Source organism: Lethenteron reissneri, chromosome 16 (assembly GCF_015708825.2).
Source record: "Lethenteron reissneri isolate LAM-NWPU_2019-01 chromosome 16, ASM1570882v1, whole genome shotgun sequence".
Classification (NCBI taxonomy): domain Eukaryota; kingdom Metazoa; phylum Chordata; class Hyperoartia; order Petromyzontiformes; family Petromyzontidae; genus Lethenteron; species Lethenteron reissneri.
The window spans coordinates 889,019-907,919 of NC_083794.1; the positions used below are offsets into that span (position 1 = coordinate 889,019).

At 50.7% G+C, this 18,901-nt stretch overlaps 1 protein-coding gene across 5 annotated transcripts in view; it reads left to right on the forward strand.

Annotated features, from left to right (window-relative positions):
- The window catches only part of LOC133342838 (complement factor B-like), an 86,513-nt gene that overhangs the window by 56,666 nt on the left and 10,946 nt on the right, over positions 1–18,901 (forward strand). For all 5 annotated transcript variants that reach the window (XR_009755186.1, XM_061552153.1, XM_061552154.1 and 2 more), the window contains one exon: positions 6,195–6,363. Coding sequence is in view for 4 of the 5 variants with exons in the window: in XM_061552153.1 (XP_061408137.1) it covers positions 6,195–6,363 (169 nt within the window). In the remaining variant the exon portion in view is untranslated. The remainder of the gene's footprint in view (positions 1–6,194; positions 6,364–18,901) is intronic.

The following is an 18,901-nucleotide window of genomic DNA, read 5'->3' on the forward strand; positions in this document are numbered from 1 at the left end:
TGGTTACCAAGGACCACCTATTCCCATGCTATTACTCTGTAGCTTCTGTTCCCTTGTCCACAGCCCTCACATGCAGAGAAAGGGCCTGCATTCTTGGAGTCTCAGAGTCACTTCATCTGCTGGTACACTCCATGAAGGAATTCGAAGTTGAGTCATCATATCACCTCTGTAGCCATGAGTCTTCCTGTGGACCCACATGCCTCAGAGCCCTCTGTCCAAGGCCACATGGTTAAATCGGAGGTTGCCCATATCAGCCCCGTGTGTTTGGCTGTCACTGGAAACCAAATCACCACCTCCACCACTAATGCAATGATTTCACGTTCACAACACTCATTACCACCAGCACCCCTCATCATCATCACCACGGCCACTTTCATCACACCTACGATCATATCTACTTAACCATCACTGATTACAACCACCACCGTCACCTTAGAAACCACTGCTACAAGAACACCTATCATTAGCAGCACCATCAAACACCTCCACGAGCAGCACCGCTTATAATAGGTGTTGAAGGAGTTTGTGGCCTGATGTCGAATTCTGATATAACAGAGATTATGCTTTTGGGACCTCAAAATAAATTAAATAACACGGAAGGGTGGCGTAGTGGTAACATACCTCATAGCAAAAAGGGCTTGGGAAACGATTCCTGACTCGGGCGCCTTTCTGTGTAGAGTTTTTATGTTCTCCCCCTGTTCTGTATGGGTTTGTTCCAACAGCAAAAAAAAACCAATGCAACTAAATATCCCAATGCCTGTAAATTGCACTACTCAAATGGCATGACAGCAACATTGACCCCGAGTGTGAAAACTTGGTGGGACCTTCTTGAAAAGGAGTATGGAGCCTCAGTGAGGCTTTCCTGGGTAAATAAACACTAAAAATATCCCTGTGATTTCTCCTGTAACTAGAAGGTTGAGATGAGAAGTACAGGTCCTATTATCAAGTAACATTTTCCTTTAAGCAACATATCAAGAATGTCACTCAGATGTCTGAGGACATTTGCCCTGAGACTGTGGCATGATAGCATTAGTCATTACACTTTAACACGAGATCATGTCCCTTTTCTGTCGCATGAACGTGTAGTGACATCGGGGATATCACTGTATGGTGCTGGCCTGGAAGGGACTTGCCGTTTGATGTTCCTACATCGTGGACAGCACCGTGTGGGTGGCTGTGTGTAATACCAGCCCTAGCGGGGCTTGGCGAGCACTGGGATAGTGTGGGCACCACGCACAGTGTATGGTGGGGGCTGCCCCGAGGGGGAGGGGGTGAGTGTTAGCCCAGGGGCAGGGTTGCCCCGGGCCGTGGCCCTCTGGTTTACCCCGTAGACACGTGATCTGGAATGTCCACACAGGGGGCCCTAGGTGGGGGGACTGTTGGGTGATCACGTGTCCGGAGAGAGCTCTTGAGAAGGATCGAGAGGGAATAAGAATGTTCAGGAATGCGGCCAGGGCCGAGGGTGGAGCGGTCCTGACTGGAGAGTTCAAGTTCAAGTTAATTTATTAGGTATAGCCCTGTGAGCCATTCGGCTCTTGAATCGGGTGCAACTGCAACAAACAAAAAAACTAAAACATGAACAAAAAAACATCTTAAAGTGAATATGTGACTGAGTGCAAACAGAAAATCCAAGAAAAGACAGCAAAACATTGCAGAAAAAACACCGTACACCAACGCTGTTTGCAAAAATCTCAGTGGGATGCAAGTCAAACAACCAACAACAACCACAAGACAACTTAGATTAAGGCCATCAGTCTAACTCTGTACTACAACAAACAAACATGGCTAAACCAATACACTTTTCGAAATCACCAAAATAAAGCCATGAAAGTAATGAAACAGTGATCATAGGAACTGTGACAGAATTTTCACAATAAATGGCATAAACAACCAAAACCCTGCAGCCATAGCTGGCTGCATGAGTCACTCCACAACAGCAGGAGCATTAATCAGAGTATTATAATTTTTCAATGCACCTTTAAGATCAGCACACTAAATCAAAACACAGGTCATACTTTGTAGCAATCATCCAGAGCTAAACATTTTATTTTAGGCCACAGAGGGATAGAAGGGGTTCCCTGAGAGGGACCTGGGTCGCTGCATTCTACAGGGTGGAAGCCCAACATCTACAAGCAGGAAGCTCTACATCTCAAGCTGAAGCTCTCTGTCCCAGGCAACCACGTGGTCGGAAGACCCGAGTGAGGGATCTACCCTTCGTAGCAGTAATTCACTGTTGTCTGGTAAAGGGGCAGTTACCCCTTTGTATTACAGTGTTACAAATAAAAGTGTTTCCTCTAAAAGGAACAACGTCCGCGACTCAGTTGGACACACTACAACTGGTGTCGGAAGTGGCCAACACGCTAGTTACTCAACTAAGCTGTAGACTATGTCTACATGTCGCGGACCAAGTACCTGGACGTCAGTCGATGAGGACGAGGACTTCGTGCAGCTTGCAGGAGGATGCGGGCAAGACGCTATCAGCAGAGCCGTCTGGGCGCTCGATGCTTCGCCGTCGGCGTTGGTGACCCTCCAGGAGGCGCACGAGTGTCTCGCGGAGCTCCTCAACACGGCGACTTCGCTCTTGGCGGAGTTGACCCTTGCGGTCTCGCCGGGGACGGAAGGAGCATCAAGACCGCTCGTGAATGGCGACTCTGCCGCTATTTCACGACAGGCGGGTAATTCGGTGGCGCAACCCGCGCGATCGGCCGCCATTTTACCCTTGTAGCATTTCTTGCCATGCCACCGCTGGAAAGATCTACCCTTACGCAGGCCTTCGATCAAATGGCATCCATCTACGGGCCTCCGGCAGACGCGCGCCACAAAGTCGCCAAGTGCGTCCGAGCCTAGCAATTTTTGCATTGGGACGGGGCGCTGGCGACTTGTGCTGTGTCGCGCATGGAGCCGAGGCCACCGCATACTGTGGGGCCCCTTATGGAAGGCACGTCGACTCGGAAAGGTGGCGACCAGGGTGATGGTGGGACATGGCGGACGGACAAGCGGGGGCGGTCGAGGTCGTCTTCTCGTTCCAGAGGCGGCCGTGTTACCTGCTACCAGTGCGGCCTGTTGGGCGACGTGGCTTTGGGCTGCCGCGTCCCATGTCGGCGCCTTCCGGCATCACAACCATCCTGCTCTCCTCCACGATCTGAGGTGAGTCGTGACGCACTCCACACTCGACCCCGGGCCTCACTTCACTCATCTAGGCAATTTGGTTCGCGGCCCGATCGTGCGTCAGTAGGGGAAAGTCCTACGTGTAATCGTGAGGTGCGTCAGCTCCGACCGGGTCAGTGGTCGGAGCTGGCCCATCGAGTTGTGGCTGCCACCGAGGGTTCGTCTACGGTGCTTGGGTCTATCGAGGATGTGGAGATAAGGATGCTGATCGACACGGGTGCATCGGCAATTATCATTACAGTCCAGATTTTTTACATTCTGCCCCCTAAGTGTCGGGTTCTCGATCTTGTCGATGCACCGTGTGTTGCTGCTGACGGCGGCTCGTTGGGTATCATCGGTCTGATCATGGACGGGGTACACATTGCCGATGTTAGCTTGTCGGGACACATTTTTGTTTCCACCTCCCTGACTGTTCAATGTTTACTTGGAACTGATTTCCTTGGCAGGATGCCATTGGAAATCTTCATTGACCCCGGCTGTTTGGAATTGCCATCCGGATGCCGTGTGGCATTTTTGCCTTCCCTACCCAGTTGTGTGCGGCTAACGCTACGTTGCGTATGTCTGCGTGCCGAACGGGGGAGATCCCGCCCGGCACACGAACGTCTGTTACCCTCCGTTTGAGGGAGCCGTTCGGTTTGGGCACTGCGAGGTACCGAGGTATAGCTCGGACATTGGTGTCCGACGACCAGGAACCCAAGTTAAAAATGCTGGGTTGGACACCACGGTCATTCAGGAAAGTACGGGGTTGGCTCATGCGGCTCCGGCACTTCCGGTAGGGGGCGTTGTCGGGAATGCGAGTGCGGAGCCTTGCACGCGACAATCCCGGGATGTGGTTAGTTGCTATGCTGTCCGCCCCTCTCGCCTTGAAATGATCATCTTGCCGCGCAAATTCATCTCATCTCCATATCGCTGGGGCTGAGTGTCGAGTGCGTCCGGCGACCCGCAGCGAGTGGCCACTGTGGTTGCTCTCGGGCGGAGCGATTCTGTCCCGTCCCCAGCCGCGGTACACCTGGCGTCCCCTGAAAGGTTGCGCATGCCAGTTTCGCGGGCTTCGAGGGGGGTGAACCCTCCGGCCTGGCCTGCTGCTCTTCGTGACGAGCCGGGTCTAGCGAAACATTGACACATTCCCTGCGAGTCCCCCAGTGGTGCGTGCCTGCCTCCCCTGTGGGGGGGGGGGGGGCCCGGGGCAAGGTTGCCCCGGGCCGTGGCACTCTGGTTGATCTTATAGACACGTGATCCGGAATGTGTCCGGAGAGAACTCTTGAGAAGGATCGAGAGGGAACAAGAATATTCAGGAAGGCGGGCGGGGCCGAGGACGGAGCGGCCCCGACCGGAGAGGGATATAAGGCGGGTATCTGAGAGGGACTGGAGTCGCTGCATTCTACAGGCTGGAAGCTCAATATCTACAAGTGGGAAGCTCTACATCTCAAGCTGAAACTCTCCATCCCACGAGGCAGCCACGTGGTCGGAAGACCCGAGTGAGGGATCGACCCTTTATAGCAGTAACTTGCTGTCGTCTGGTAAAGGGGCAGTTACCCCTTTGTGTTACGGTGTTACGGTTTTACAAATAAAAGTGTTGCCTCTAAAAGGAACAACGTCTGCGACTCAGTTGGACCCACTACAAAAGCATTAACATCTACAGTGTGGTATAAGGGCATTCATACCCACATCGTGTTATAGCAAAATTAGCCCCTCCACTGGAATGAGAGCATTAGTCCCTACACTTTAGCATTAGCTGCCACGATCTGTAAGGGAGCCTCCCTTTCGGGTTATTTTAAAAGTAATATTGAAAACATTTTTAAATATCGTACAGTGTTCACTTTTATTACAAGTATATTTTCTGATGTATTTCCCATTCTCAATATTTTTATGCTGACTGATTGCTATTATTCTTTCTCATGTAATTCTATAGAATCGTTTTTGTTAATACATTGTTTATGCTCAGCGCTTTGACTTGATCCTTTTGTCAAAGGCACTGTACACAATAGAAACTCATAAATGTCATGACATTAAATAAAGTCAACCGAATAAAAAAAAAAGATAGATATATTTTTACAAAATGAGTTGCTTCTTTTCAATTATCCCTCTATCGATGTGAAAAACTCTTAATATGTATTATCTCTTTGGATTAATCTTCTTTAAACTAGACAAGAGCATCTATAGATTTATGTCATGGAATGTATGTATTTTAACCCTTTGCCATTGCGATAATGTACATGTACACTGATGATGTACATGTACATCATCAATTTTCTTCCGATTCCGTTCCATACGTGTACGTCATTGGAACGTGTACATCATCACTCCGGAAACTGGAAGAAAAACTGTTAAAATTACTTTATAAATACCGAGGCTCCCACAAGGCCATGTGGGAGGGCATGTGGCACAGTTTGGCGCCAGCTATCATAGAGTGCTGTTGTGTTGCTACAGTTCTCTGGGTTCAGCACGGCATCTTTAAAAACGGCGCTATACCTTTAAATAAAATGAACGTTAACTACTTGCACGTTCTGAGATTCAGTGGTGAACGCGACCCACCCAGACGTTTGGAACAGAATAGGGTTAATGAGGTAATATAGCGCATTAAATATCGCTCCATCTTGTGTCTGACATGCTTTATTTAACCATTTGAGAGAAACTTGAGATTCAATATATATTCAAATATGTCCTCTAATTAGTGAGATTCCATTGAAAGTAATATTTTTATACAGGCGCCCTTTGTGTAATGAAGAAAGCTAATTGACATTCACATTCTATGTTCTATGGCTTTTATGCAACACTGCAAATTTTACTCAGTCGCATTATCTATTTATATTGAAAACCTTTATGCCTCATGAGTTTATCAGACCTACTGTTTAATGTTGATGTACATTTTCTGTTTCTTATTATTTATCCTATAAATGTTTTTGGCAAGGTTTTATAAGGATGTTACAGGTTGTGTCCATGTGTAGAAAATACAATTGGTGTTTGAATGGTATTGAGTAATGCATATATTATTATTGTGAATACATCTTACTCATTTGTTTTAGGTTCACATTTACCATCTGGTGGAGAACACAGAAGTGTGAAGCGAGTGTTGATACATGACAAATATAATGAACGGGCTATGCAACGAGAATTACCAGGATCTGAGTTTTATGATTATGATATAGCCATCTTGGAACTTCATCATCATTTGACATTTGGAGATACAAAACAGTGAGTAAAACAATAACATGTCATTGGCGTAAAGACACATTAAATAAATAAATAAAATTGCCCACAATAAAGGCTCACTGAGACAAAGCGGCCACTACATCTGACCCCATTCTGAGAAAAACAAAGATGCTCTGAAGTTTTGATGGACTTCCCACCATAATTTACCAGAATTCAGGTTAAAACTCACAAAATGAATGTGTTGGACTGGGTCAGCATATCCACTCTACACTTTTCTGCTATTGGCGGGATGGATGTTGTTTAAATAATTAGTTTCTACCCTAATGCCACCAAATCTTCACCAAGTGGTGCACGATCTGGGCATTTTTATTTCATATGAAGGAATGCAAGGGTGTGCAGGACTTTGTGTCAGAGTCAACAACCAGAAGCAAAGACAACAGAAAAGTAAAGAAGCAAACGAAACTCCCTCCCCTCCCCATGAGCAATGGGGCAGTTGTGGAGAGAGTGGAGAAGTGTGCTTATGACCAGCCCCGGTTTGGCAGCCGAAGTCTTACTCCGAATCAGCTGAGTGGCATATTTTCATCAGCTGCGCAATGTTGCGTGTGAGCTACCTGGTCTATCACTCTAGACGAAGCTGCAGGTCTTCTCGGCCACTGTTATGCCCTCCCTTCTCTGTGCCTATAGAACGTGCATCCCTCTGAAGGGAAATCTGCACCAGTTTGAAACATTCAGGCGAGACTGCCCACAATCCATCCTGGATTTAGCCAGACTGGATTGTGTAAGGAGCTCACATATTCTGTAGACAGATTTCCATCAGCGAGTTCTTCTGGAAAACGAGCCAGCGTTGGATGGATCATGTAGCATGCCCAACCTTTGCATGCCGAATCAGCATCTGTTTGGCCAGATGGATGGGGCTGAATGGATGCTGCATGGGCTAGAGAAGAAATGCACTGATGTGCTACGGAAGGATATGGAGCTAATTTAATTGCTGATGACTGGTACCAATGGTGTCGAGATTGGACTCTGTGGAGAGAGTTGTGAAGGACGCTACTGGGCAGTTTGAAGGCAGACACCCTCCAGCAACAAGGGGGAGCGGAGGAGCAATGCTCAGAACGAGCAGAGCACTGGGCGATTAAAACAGAGCAAGTTTGCACAGTGGGGAGCACAGTAAGTGCATATGCCAGTTATCTCGGTCAGTCAACCCATGGCACCTAGGTGTGTTCCGTGACCTGCCGGCTAGCCTTTAACACTCATAAGTGCACCTAGCACTGCACATATGCCATGGTGACGTTAGCACCACTTAATGGCAAATGTATATGCCTATGTGTGTGGGGAATGGTAGCATATGTTTAGCTCACTGCACTATTTACCCTGTAACCAATTTCATTCCTCGTCATGGCCAACATCAGTGACACATATCTGAAACGGTCCTGTGCTTCCTTTATGTCGACCCAGGCCTAAATGAGTACCGGTTCAATGTTTAAAGATCACCATCCCCCAGTCCAAGTTATGGAACCAGGGCAATGAGTTTGCGTTTAGTGGACAGCTAACAGGGTGAAGTATGGTGGTGTCTCACCTCTGGGCCGCTATGGTTGTTGTGCAGGCCTGTTAGGAACCCTGATGACACCTAGCTGACAGGGCTCTGGCACAAGTCCGACAACGGCAGAATATGTGGAAGTGGATACCTGTATCCTCAATGGCTGTGGACATTGGGCAATAGTGGTGTCTCTAGCATCTCAGGCGGAATAAACTTCTCTTTGGGTCAACAAATGGTTATCTTTTACTGCGCTCTGAATGGTGCAGAGTATTTTTGGTAACCCAAACATGCAAAATTACGAGCAGGCAATTCTAGGATGACTTGCATAGCTGAAAGCCCCTGCTGCGGAAGGTTATGCCATGAGTTGCCAACAAGGACACCAAATAATGTCAAGCCAGACCTGCTCACCATGTATGTTGAACTTTGCACTGTACGTAGCCAGCCATGGTAATTGGAGGTGCGGAGAAAGGACAACAAACTAAACACAAAAAGCAGTTCTAAAGAGATGAGTTTTCAATCATGATTTAAAAGTGCATAGCTCCAGTGGATGCCTAATATTGGAAGCAGCAGCATTCCTGATGGCTGCAGAACTGCATCTGAAAAAACACAATTCAGTGGCTATCTCTGTTCAGTGGCCAGCCAAAAGCCCCTGCGAGGATAACCATAGTGTACATGATGGTTTATGCTCCTTGAGATCAGCAAGGTATTGTGGTTTTTTTGTGGCAAGCACTTTGTATGGAATGAGTACGACCTCAATATAATTGTTTGGCAACCGAAAGCCAATGCAGTTCGGCGAGCACTGGACGGACATGGTCGGATCTTGCAGTACCTGTCAGGACACATGCCAGATAATGTTATACATGCTGCAGCTTGGTAATATTATTTTCCAAGACGTCCATAGAGTAGTGAGTTGCAATAATTGAGCATTGTCGATACTACACTACATGCAACCGTATTGGCTATGGCACGACTTAATAGTGGTCGAATGTTCTGTCCAGGACTGATATGAAAATTGCAGGATATGACTGTATTTTGCACTTGGTGATCAAACAACATATTCTGGTCGGGTATGGTGTCAAGGTTATTTATATGAGTAGAAAACTGAATCCTGGAGTCTGTTACTGCCAAACCTGATCCTCCCACAAGTGTTTTTGCCTGAGCCTGAGGGTCAGGCAGGATTTCATTTTGTGAAAACCACATGTGCACCGCTCGTGTGCAATCTTTAAGGTTACCAAGGATCTCTATATCTAACTTTGATTTCACTGCGGTGTACAATTATGTATCATCAGCATATTGATGGAACTTGATGTCATGCGATGAGATAACTTCGGCGATCGGAGAGATATATGTTGAAAGTAGGAAGGACCCAAGGACGGACCCCAATGCCTTGCCAACTAGGCACAGGAAAGGCGATGACTGTTCGCCACCCAGCTTGATGAACTTTGATCGACCATGTAGGTATGACTCAATCTACCCTAGTGCCATGCTCAATACACCGAACCATGGCCTTAGCCACCCGATGAGTATCTCATGGTTGACGGTGTCGAAAACAGCTGAGAGATCGAGGCCAACCAACACTGGGGTGCACCAGTCATCCATGATCTTGTAGATGTCATCAGTGAGTTTTAGTACAGCGGCCTCAGTGCTGTGGAACTCCCGGTATACCAACTACAAAGGGTTGAATCTGCCTGTCGCAGTGATGTGGGAAATTAACTGCTTATGCCACAGGTGCTCTATGACCTTTGAAATTGTACTCAGGTTTAAAATTGGACAATAGTTTTTAGGGTCACGATGGCTCAAGCCAACTTTTTTCAGGAGTTGTGTTACCTGCACCATTTTAAACCAGTCTGAGAAACAGCCCTCGTCGATCAAAAGATTTGCCATGTGGAGAATCATCAGTGCAAACACGCCCGAGTATGATTTGAGAATCTACGTGTGGATGTAGTCAAATGGCAATCTCTTATTTTGCAGCGATGCGATGAAGATCTACATTTCTGCCACCGATGTTGGTGCCAGGGTCTTTAGTTTTGCATTGGTTCCAGGTTGATCAAACCCTGATGCAGACCGGGATACTAAGTTGCCTTCAAATTAGAAACTGCCTTCAAGTTAGAAACTGCCATGCTGATCATCACTATTTTATTGGTGAAGAACGTTGCAAGTGCTGTGCAACGACCTTGTGAACTAGTTGATGGCTGGTTGGAGTGCAGCAGACCCTTCACAACGTACCAGAGAGCACGGAGGTGCAGAGCATAGAACAATGTACAGTATAATGAGTCCAACTGAGTCGCAGACGTTATCTTGGGAGCAACACTATTTATTATGTAACTTTAACACAACATCACAGAATCTACACTCGGGCCTCAAATGCCCATCTAACCACGCTACAGCAGAACTAGACACGGTTCACTATCCCGGCCCGGACCACAAGCTGGTTCCCGGACCGTGTGGCTAGAGGCTTCTCCCGACGTGGATCTTCTTCACACCAACACACGAAGAACCCCGAGCTCCTCACAGGCCCCCATTATATTCCCCTGGGCTGGGGCTGGCTCCACCCTTCGCCCTGCCCACCTTCCAGATCTCTCGAGCTCTTTCTCGAAGACTCCTGAGAGCTCTTTTAGACCACGTGACCGCCCAGCGGCCCCGTCCACCAGTGGCCCCCCTCCAATATCATCCAGTCACGTGTCAGCAGGTCAACTAGCGTATCATGCCCCAACGTAACCCTGGCTGGCTGACGCTCCCTCTCGCTCCCTCACCGGGAGCCCGCAACGCACACCGTACGTGGTGCCTCCGCGCTGACCAGCGCTCACCCAAGCCCTGCTAGGGCTGGTATGACGCCCTGTAAGCGGGCTATACATAATGTCATCACATTATCCACCATGGCTTCGTAAGCCCGGCACCACACAGTGACAATCACAGTCACTACATCACCCCCCCCCCCCTCCGTAGTTTCCAGCCGTCCCGGCTGCCAACTCCACCTCCAAGTAAGCAACCGACATATAATCATACAGAACATAACCACAAGTGCGCTCAAACAAACATAACAACGTAATAAATTACACGCAGGAAAAAAAAAACGAACCAATAATCGCGCCATACGAGATCCCTACAATCAACATCTCCCACCCACAACGTGTAACAATGCCCGTGAGCTCGGTGGCGAGCAGAATCAGCCAAATACCCGCCACGACGCACGCGAGCGCGACAGCCCATGACGGTGTGGGAGTGTGCAATGCGCGGGGATCACGCGAATTGAGTCTTTGAACGAGTCCGTGACGCCGGTCCTCCAGACAGGTTGGGGGCGAGTGTCCTGGGAGGGCCGGGGGGAACAAGAAATTTTCCCGACGAAGCCTGATACTCATGAAGAGCAGTAGGCCAGGTCATCGGGTCCTCGGCGCTCCGAGCACGTGAGGCTGACACGAGCGGCCGCGTGCGAGGCATCAGTCGCAGAACTGAAACACTCTCCTGAGGACCTACGTCGGCAGACGCACGCCCCAGGTCGTCAGGCACACCCGACACTCGGCCCCTTCGATATGGAGATGAGACAAACTCACACGATGTGATAAACGGCTTAGGGCAAGAGGGGTGCATATACCAGCTCCGCTTACCAAACCGAACCTGCACACACTGCGGCCGCACAACCTGAACCACATCAACCAGCCCTCTCCAAGGTTGCAGCAATTTAGGAGATGTGCCCACTGGCACCTGTCCTCCGGCGACCAATCGCACAGGGAGACACGGGCACCTTTGAACCGCTCGTTGGCCAGCTGCCTGGCCCGAGAGTTAATACTGGCGGCTTCCCGCGCTTCGTAAAGTTTTCCGATTGTCAACGGAATCGAGTCAAAAATTTTGGACACATTTGAGGCAGGCGTGGCCTGTAATTGGGGCGGGCGCGGCCTGTAATTGGGCATCGATGGGAGGATCATACTCTCTCCCAGATGTAGTGACAGAACGGTCACTACTGTGTTGGCCCGTACGAGGGCTGGGGGCCCCAAGGGGGTGCCTGGGGGGTCACGTGCTGGAGGGATCCGGACCTTCCCAGAGGTGGGGGAAGTGAGGCGTGGCCTGGGAAGTGAGGCGTGGCCTGGGAAGTGAGGCGTGGCCTGGGCGGAGCCGGCCACGCCAGAGAGACGAGATATAAGCGTGGTGTGAAGGCAGAGCAGGGCTGTTCCTGAGAAGAATGAAGACACCTCGTGAAGATGCCAGAAGAGTAACTGTTGAGTAAACGTTGTGTTAATTAATAAATGAGTGTTGCCTCCCAAGAAGTGTGTGCGCCTAAATTGAACCCATTACATTTGGTGTCAGAAGTTGTGGAAAAATAAATATTGCTAGGTGTTATCCTAGGGAAGTAAAATGGGCACACGAAAAACAAATACAAAACTCATCTGGACGTCTTCGTACGACGGGGATGGTGTGACGACCGTCCTTCGGACAGCCCCGGGGATGGCAGCCCCGGTGACAGAGAGAGAGAGAGAGATGGCGCTGCACGCGGAGCGGCGGGACTTGCATCGCACTGCTGCTTCGCCGCCATCGGGAACGGAGCGACGGAGCCGCGGCGAGAGGACACCATCGTCGCTGCGGTGGCTGGCGGGGGAGGCCCGGGCATGCGGGCCACGCGGTGGGCCCGCCATTTCGGCGGCTGGTCGGGGCGCGGTTCCCGCCAAAACGCCGTTCCCGCCATTTCGGCGGCTGGTCGGTGCGCTGTTCCCGCCAAAACGCCGTTCCCGCCATTTCGGCGGCTGGTCGGGGCGCTGTTCCCGCCAAAACACCGCTCCTGCTGCCGAAATGCCGCTCCCGCCGACATCAACGCCTGCAGAGGGGGAGTTCCAGCCTTCTGCTCGAGCGCGAGAGGTGGATGGGTTCGCAAGAGCAGGCCGTGTTCACCATCAAAGATTCTTCGGGCCGTTCCAGTGCTCCACCTTGCCGCCCTCCGCTATTCACAGTTTGCCAGGCGAGTTGTGACTTGACAAGCACCCGGCCCCAATAAAAATAATAATAATAACTTCACCCATCTTGCGTGTGCCGGGTTGCGATTGCGGGGTTTTTTTTACTCGCTGGGTTGCGGAACGTGTTCGTCCGGTTGTGTGCGTGAGAAATTGACGCGGCGACCAGTGTTTGTTGTTAATTACGGCGTCGAGATCGGTATCTTCTGGGGGTAGTTAATGATTAATTCGTTGTTGGTGTCCCGAGCTCCGTTGATATCCTGTATGTTGCCGTGTTAATGACTCGTGTTGTTACATCGTTGTGTTGCGAAATCGCCATTGTTATTGTGTATACTGTATGGAGTTTCGCTCGTGATTGTCACTTGTAACTGTCAGAAACTTTGATCGTCATTGTTGCCAATGTACAGACCATATGGAGCTTTGCTTGAAATTGTTAACAGTGTATGGAATGTTGGGTACTTGCTTGTGATTATTTACTATGTACGGATTGTCTGGAGTATTGATTGTGTGTGTTGCCATGTGGGGACTGGATGGAGCATTGTGCCAAATGATTGACTGTACGAACTTCGTATACTGCATATACTGTATTAATCAATTCGGCGATTCTTGGGGTTTGTGTATAGTTTTTTTGCTCTCAAAATTCGAATGCCCTGAGTCCCATGGTTAATGTTGAAGGGGATTTTGAAATGACAGGTTCGGTTTGTTTCAAACTCACTGGTTGGTTCCTGTCCGTTGTTGCACAGATGATATCTTTTGTGCGGGAATGCTCCTTGTGTTCTACATAGATCGGGGGTGCGTTTCCGTTAATTGCCGTCAAATTGCGTTGCTCTCTCCACTCGGTTGGTACAGCTGCATTGCTGCAATGCGAGTCTCGGAGATGATGTGTACGGATACGGGATGTGAGGTGTATTGTTGTGACCATTGAATATTCGGGATCGTCAAAAAAAAAATTGTGCGTACCTGTTCGGCATTGGATCAGTTCTGTGGGGGATCATAATTCAAATTGTATGTGTTGTGATGGTGTTAAATTGCGATGGTGACATGCTGCCAGGGATTTGGAATTGTGGTGCTGGCTGTCACTTATCTTGGGGCGCAGATCCTGACCAGGATGGCCCAGTGAGTGTTGCGTGTCTAACATGAACGTTGTGGTCCCGTCATGCAATGGCTGACGGCTTGACCTGACAGCCCGGAGATTGAAACACTCCGTGGTATGTCTAGCCTAGTGGGCTGTGCGCTCACAGGGCTCGGAGAGTGTGGTCCCGTCATGCAATGGCTGACGGCTTGACCTGACAGCCCGGAGATTGAAACACTCCGTGGTATGTCTAGCCTAGTGGGCTGTGCGCTCACAGGGCTCGGAGAGTGTGGTCCCGTCATGCAATGGCTGACGGCTTGACCTGACAGCCCGGAGATTGAAACACTCCGTGGCATGTCTAGCCTAGTGGGCTGTGTGCTCACATGGCTCGGAGTGTGTGGTCCCGTCATGCAATGGCTGACGGCTTGACCTGACAGCCCGGAGAGCGAGACACTCTGTGGCTTGTCTAGCCTTGTGGGCTGTGCGCTCACATGGCTCAGGGAGGGTGGTCCCGTCCAGCAATGGCTGACGGCTTGACCTGACAGCCCAGAGATCGAGACACTCTGTGGCTTGTCTAGACTTGTGGGCTGTGCGCTCACATGGCTCAGGGAGGGTGGTCCCGTCATGCTATGGCTGACGGCTTGACCTGACGGCTCGGAGGTTGAGACCCTCTGAGGCGCGTTGAAACAGTGGGCTGGAGATTCGTAAAGTTCGGGTGGAGTTGGCCTGTTACGTTGAGACTGTTTCCCTCAGTTGTTAGGGTGCATGTTGTGCAGTGAGTGAACGATGGGTCGTCTCAGCTCGGTCGGTACAGCTATATGCTGCGATGCGAGTCTGGGAGAGAGACTGGGTCGTCTCAGCTCGGTCGGTACAGCTATATGCTGCGATGCGAGTCTTGGAGAGAGACTGGGTTAAAATCCCACCGATATGGCCGACGTGTGCTACTGGTTGTGACGCCGCGTCGGAAAGGCGGTGGGGTGGTAACATGGAAATTCCCCCCCCGATATGGCCGACGCGTGCTACTGGTTGTGACGCCACGTCGGAAAGGCGGTGGGGTGGTAACATGGAAATTCCCCCCCGATATGGCCGACGCGTGCTACTGGTTGTGACGCCACGTCGGAAAGGCGGGGGGGTGCTAACGGGTGACTGTCATTGCATGCGTGATTCTAACGGTGGGGGGGCTGTGATGGAGCGTAAGTGGGTTAGCCGGTTTTCATGTATATTTGTTGTTAATTCCCCGTTTTCTATGCGGTTCCCTTTTACCCTCGTCGATTCTGTATATATTACGTGATTGTATTTCTTATCGGTCGCCGGTCATTTATTGATGTTGCTGGTTCGGAGGCACACCTTTTCGATGTTCACAGTTGTGTTACAGCCGGGGACGGCTGTGTGTTTATACAGGGGGGGGTGATGTAGTGACAGAACGGTCACTACTGTGTTGGCCCGTACGAGGGCTGGGGGCCCCAAGGGGGTGCCTGGGGGGTCACGTGCTGGAGGGATCCGGACCTTCCCAGAGGTGGGGGAAGTGAGGCGTGGCCTGGGAAGTGAGGCGTGGCCTGGGAAGTGAGGCGTGGCCTGGGCGGAGCCGGCCACGCCAGAGAGACGAGATATAAGCGTGGTGTGAAGGCAGAGCAGGGCTGTTCCTGAGAAGAATGAAGACACCTCGTGAAGATGCCAGAAGAGTAACTGTTGAGTAAACGTTGTGTTAATTAATAAATGAGTGTTGCCTCCCAAGAAGTGTGTGCGCCTAAATTGAACCCATTACACATACATCAAAAAGAAGGGAGAATAGCCGGTGGACGTGTGAGGGGTCATCCTATAAGCAGCAAGAACCGCAAAAATATGCAAATCCCAATTGACCTGTGACTCGCTGACCAAGTGACTCAACATGGAGGTCAGAGTCCGGTGTAGGCCATCCGTTTGCGGGTGGTACAGCGACGTGCGTACCTTTTTTGTCCCCAGCAGATCGCAAACCTCACGCAGCAGCTTGGAGGACATTTTTTTGCCCTGATCGTCAAGAGGCGCTCAGGGGCACCCTTACCCAGAACATAGACATTAAGGAACGCCTCGGTGATGGCCACAGCCGATTGATTAGGGAGCGGCCAAGCCATAGGCCAGCGTGAGAAATACTCAAAGCCCACAAGTAAGTATTTGTTTCCAAGCGCGGAAGCGGGAAACGGCCCGAGAATATCGAGGGCAACAATTTAATTTACCCGTGACACCTGGATGGATTGCATTGGAGGACAACAGGATCTCGCCGGCGGCTTCCGCCGGGCACATTGCATGCAGCCTTTAAGTAGATCCTCAACATCGGAGGCCATGGCCGGCCAATAAAAATCCAATTTAAGAGCGGTCAGCGTCTTCTGCACTCCGAGGTGCAACAGCCGTTTTTGCACAGCCCATACAACCTTGCCATGCAGGGCGGTAGGTACAACAATAGCATACCAGCGCAATCCTCCGTCCCAGTACGAGCAATCCTCCCCACAGCACAAACCAGTTAACACCCCGTGGAGCCGTACAATTGGCGGTCTCCCTGACACGCTGGCGCAACTTAAGGAGGGACGTGTCCTCCGCTTGCCGGCATTCCCATGCCTCATAGTCCAGCCCCAAAAGTTACATCCCGTGCAACAAGGACGTCGCCCTTGCAACAAGGACGTCGCCCGTCCCCCCCATCACGTCCGCGGCTGACCCAACGAGAGGGGAGTGGGAGGTCGAGCCGGTCGGTCGACAACGACCCGAATCAGAAAAACAAGCGCACTCTCCGGGCGCTGGCAATCGCGATAGGGCATCGGCGTTCATATGGTGAGAACCCTTACGATATGTGACATTGAATGAAAAATCCTGCAGGATTTCAAGCCAGCGTGACAATTGACCGGAGGGCTGGTCCACATGCAGTGCGTATTGGAGCGCCACGTGATCGGAGCGCAATTTGAAGTGTCGCCCGTACAAGTATGGCCAATATTGTTGTACAAAAACCTCAATGGCCAACAGTTCCCGGTGCGTTACGCAGTACCGCTGCTCAGCCAGCGACAACACCCTGCTGCCATACGCAACTTGGGATAACACCGCACCAATGCCGGTATTACGGGCATCTGTATCCAAAATGAATGGCAACGACAAGTCGGGATAACGCAGGGGAGGGGCGTTAACCAGCCCATCGCGAATAGAGCGGAACGCAGCCTTCTCCTCCCCCCAATTACATTTTTCGGCCTTTGCTGTCAGGGCGTGGAGAGGTTTAGCTATAGACACGAACCCAGCGACAAATTGGCGATAATAAGAGGCAAATCCGATAAAACTGCGCACTTCGCTGGCTGAGGTGGGGGTCGGTCATGTCCGAACACAAGCAGTTTTCTCAGGGTCCGTTGCGATACCCGATTTGCTGACTATGTGGCCCAAATATCAAACAGATTTTTGAAGCAGATGACATTTTTGGGGCTTGAATTTTAAGTCGGCCACACGCATCTTAATAAAAACCCGCAGGTGATCCAAATGCTCATCGAACGTGCGGCCGAAAACGATGATGTCATCCAAGTAGATTAGGCACGAATCCCACTGAAGGCCCACCAACACCAATTCCATCAACCTCTGAAAAGTGGCCAGCACGGAATGGAGCCCCATCAGGAGCCATTTAAACTCGAACCCTTGCAGTGTTCGAAAAGCCATCTTGGGGTTCGAGGCCTCGTCAAGCGGCAACTGCCAAAAACCCAACAAAAGGTCAAGGGTGGTAAAGAACCACGTGCCCGCCAGAGCATCCAACGAATCGTCCATATGAGGCAGGGGTATGCATCCGCGACCGAAACTTTGTTAAGTTTTTGGAAATCGACACAAAAAGGTAGACTGTAGTTTTGCTTCTTAATAAGGACGATCGGAGCACCCCACGGACTGGTGGACGGCGAAATGATATCCGCGGCCAACATTTCATCTACCGCCGCACGGACATGTTCCTTTTCGGCCGGACTCAGGCGGTAAAGGATTCTGCCGAATGGGGGCAGCATTCCCTGTATGGCTCAACAGAGACGTGCGACCTATATAAAATTTACTTTTACTAAAAATATCCAAAAACTCCCGCAGGAGCGCTCTCAGCTTCCCCATTTGCCCCCCGGATAAATCGCCGCATTCCAAGCACAGCTTGTCCATCCATGCCTCATCCACAAGCGGAGGTCCGCGAGACCGAACGCTGACCCCGATATTCCCCACGACATCCATCTCTGAACACGACGGAGACGTGTGAGCGATCACAGAACCTTCCCAGGAAACCTGTGTCTGAGCCACTATGAGCGACATCCCCTGACTAAGCTTATTCGAGGGACCCAACACAATACCGTCCCCCACAGTGCGCACATCGAGTGGTTTAGGCAATCGAAGGGCACCAACATTTGTGCGCCTGGTGGAATCCGCACCGTTCGGCACGCAAGTACTTGCACCATAGCATTAGCAGAATACATGCTGGTTGGAAATAGAAGAAATGCCATACGCCGTCCCGACGACAATTCCAAACAGCCCTGGTCGATACAAATCATCAGCGGCATTTTGCCGAGAAAATCAGTCCCCAGCAAGCATGGGACAGCCAGGGCTGTAGATACCAAAACATGGCCCGACAATGAGACATTGACAATGCGCAACACAACGGAAATCCGACCGATTATTCCCAACGATCCGCCGTTGACGGCGAAACATGGAGCATCCACTGGCTCCAAAACCCGACACCGGGGGGGCAAAATGTTGTAAATTAGTTTGGAAATAATGGTTCAAGAGGCGCCGGTGTCAACAAGCATGCGAACTTCAACCCCCTCAATGAACCCAAGCACGGCCGACGACCCCGCGGTCGCTGCGACCAAGCGATGAGCCAGCTCCGACCACTGATCTGGTCGGAGTGGCCGCACGTCGCGAACATGCACTGACTCCCCCCAAAACCGCGCGCGACCCCGACGCAAATCGGACCGCCCCGATGGGTGAAGTGAACCCCGGGGCCGAGTGTGAGGTGCGCCATGATTCGCCTTAGAGAGCAGGGAGTCGTAGGAAGGAGGACGT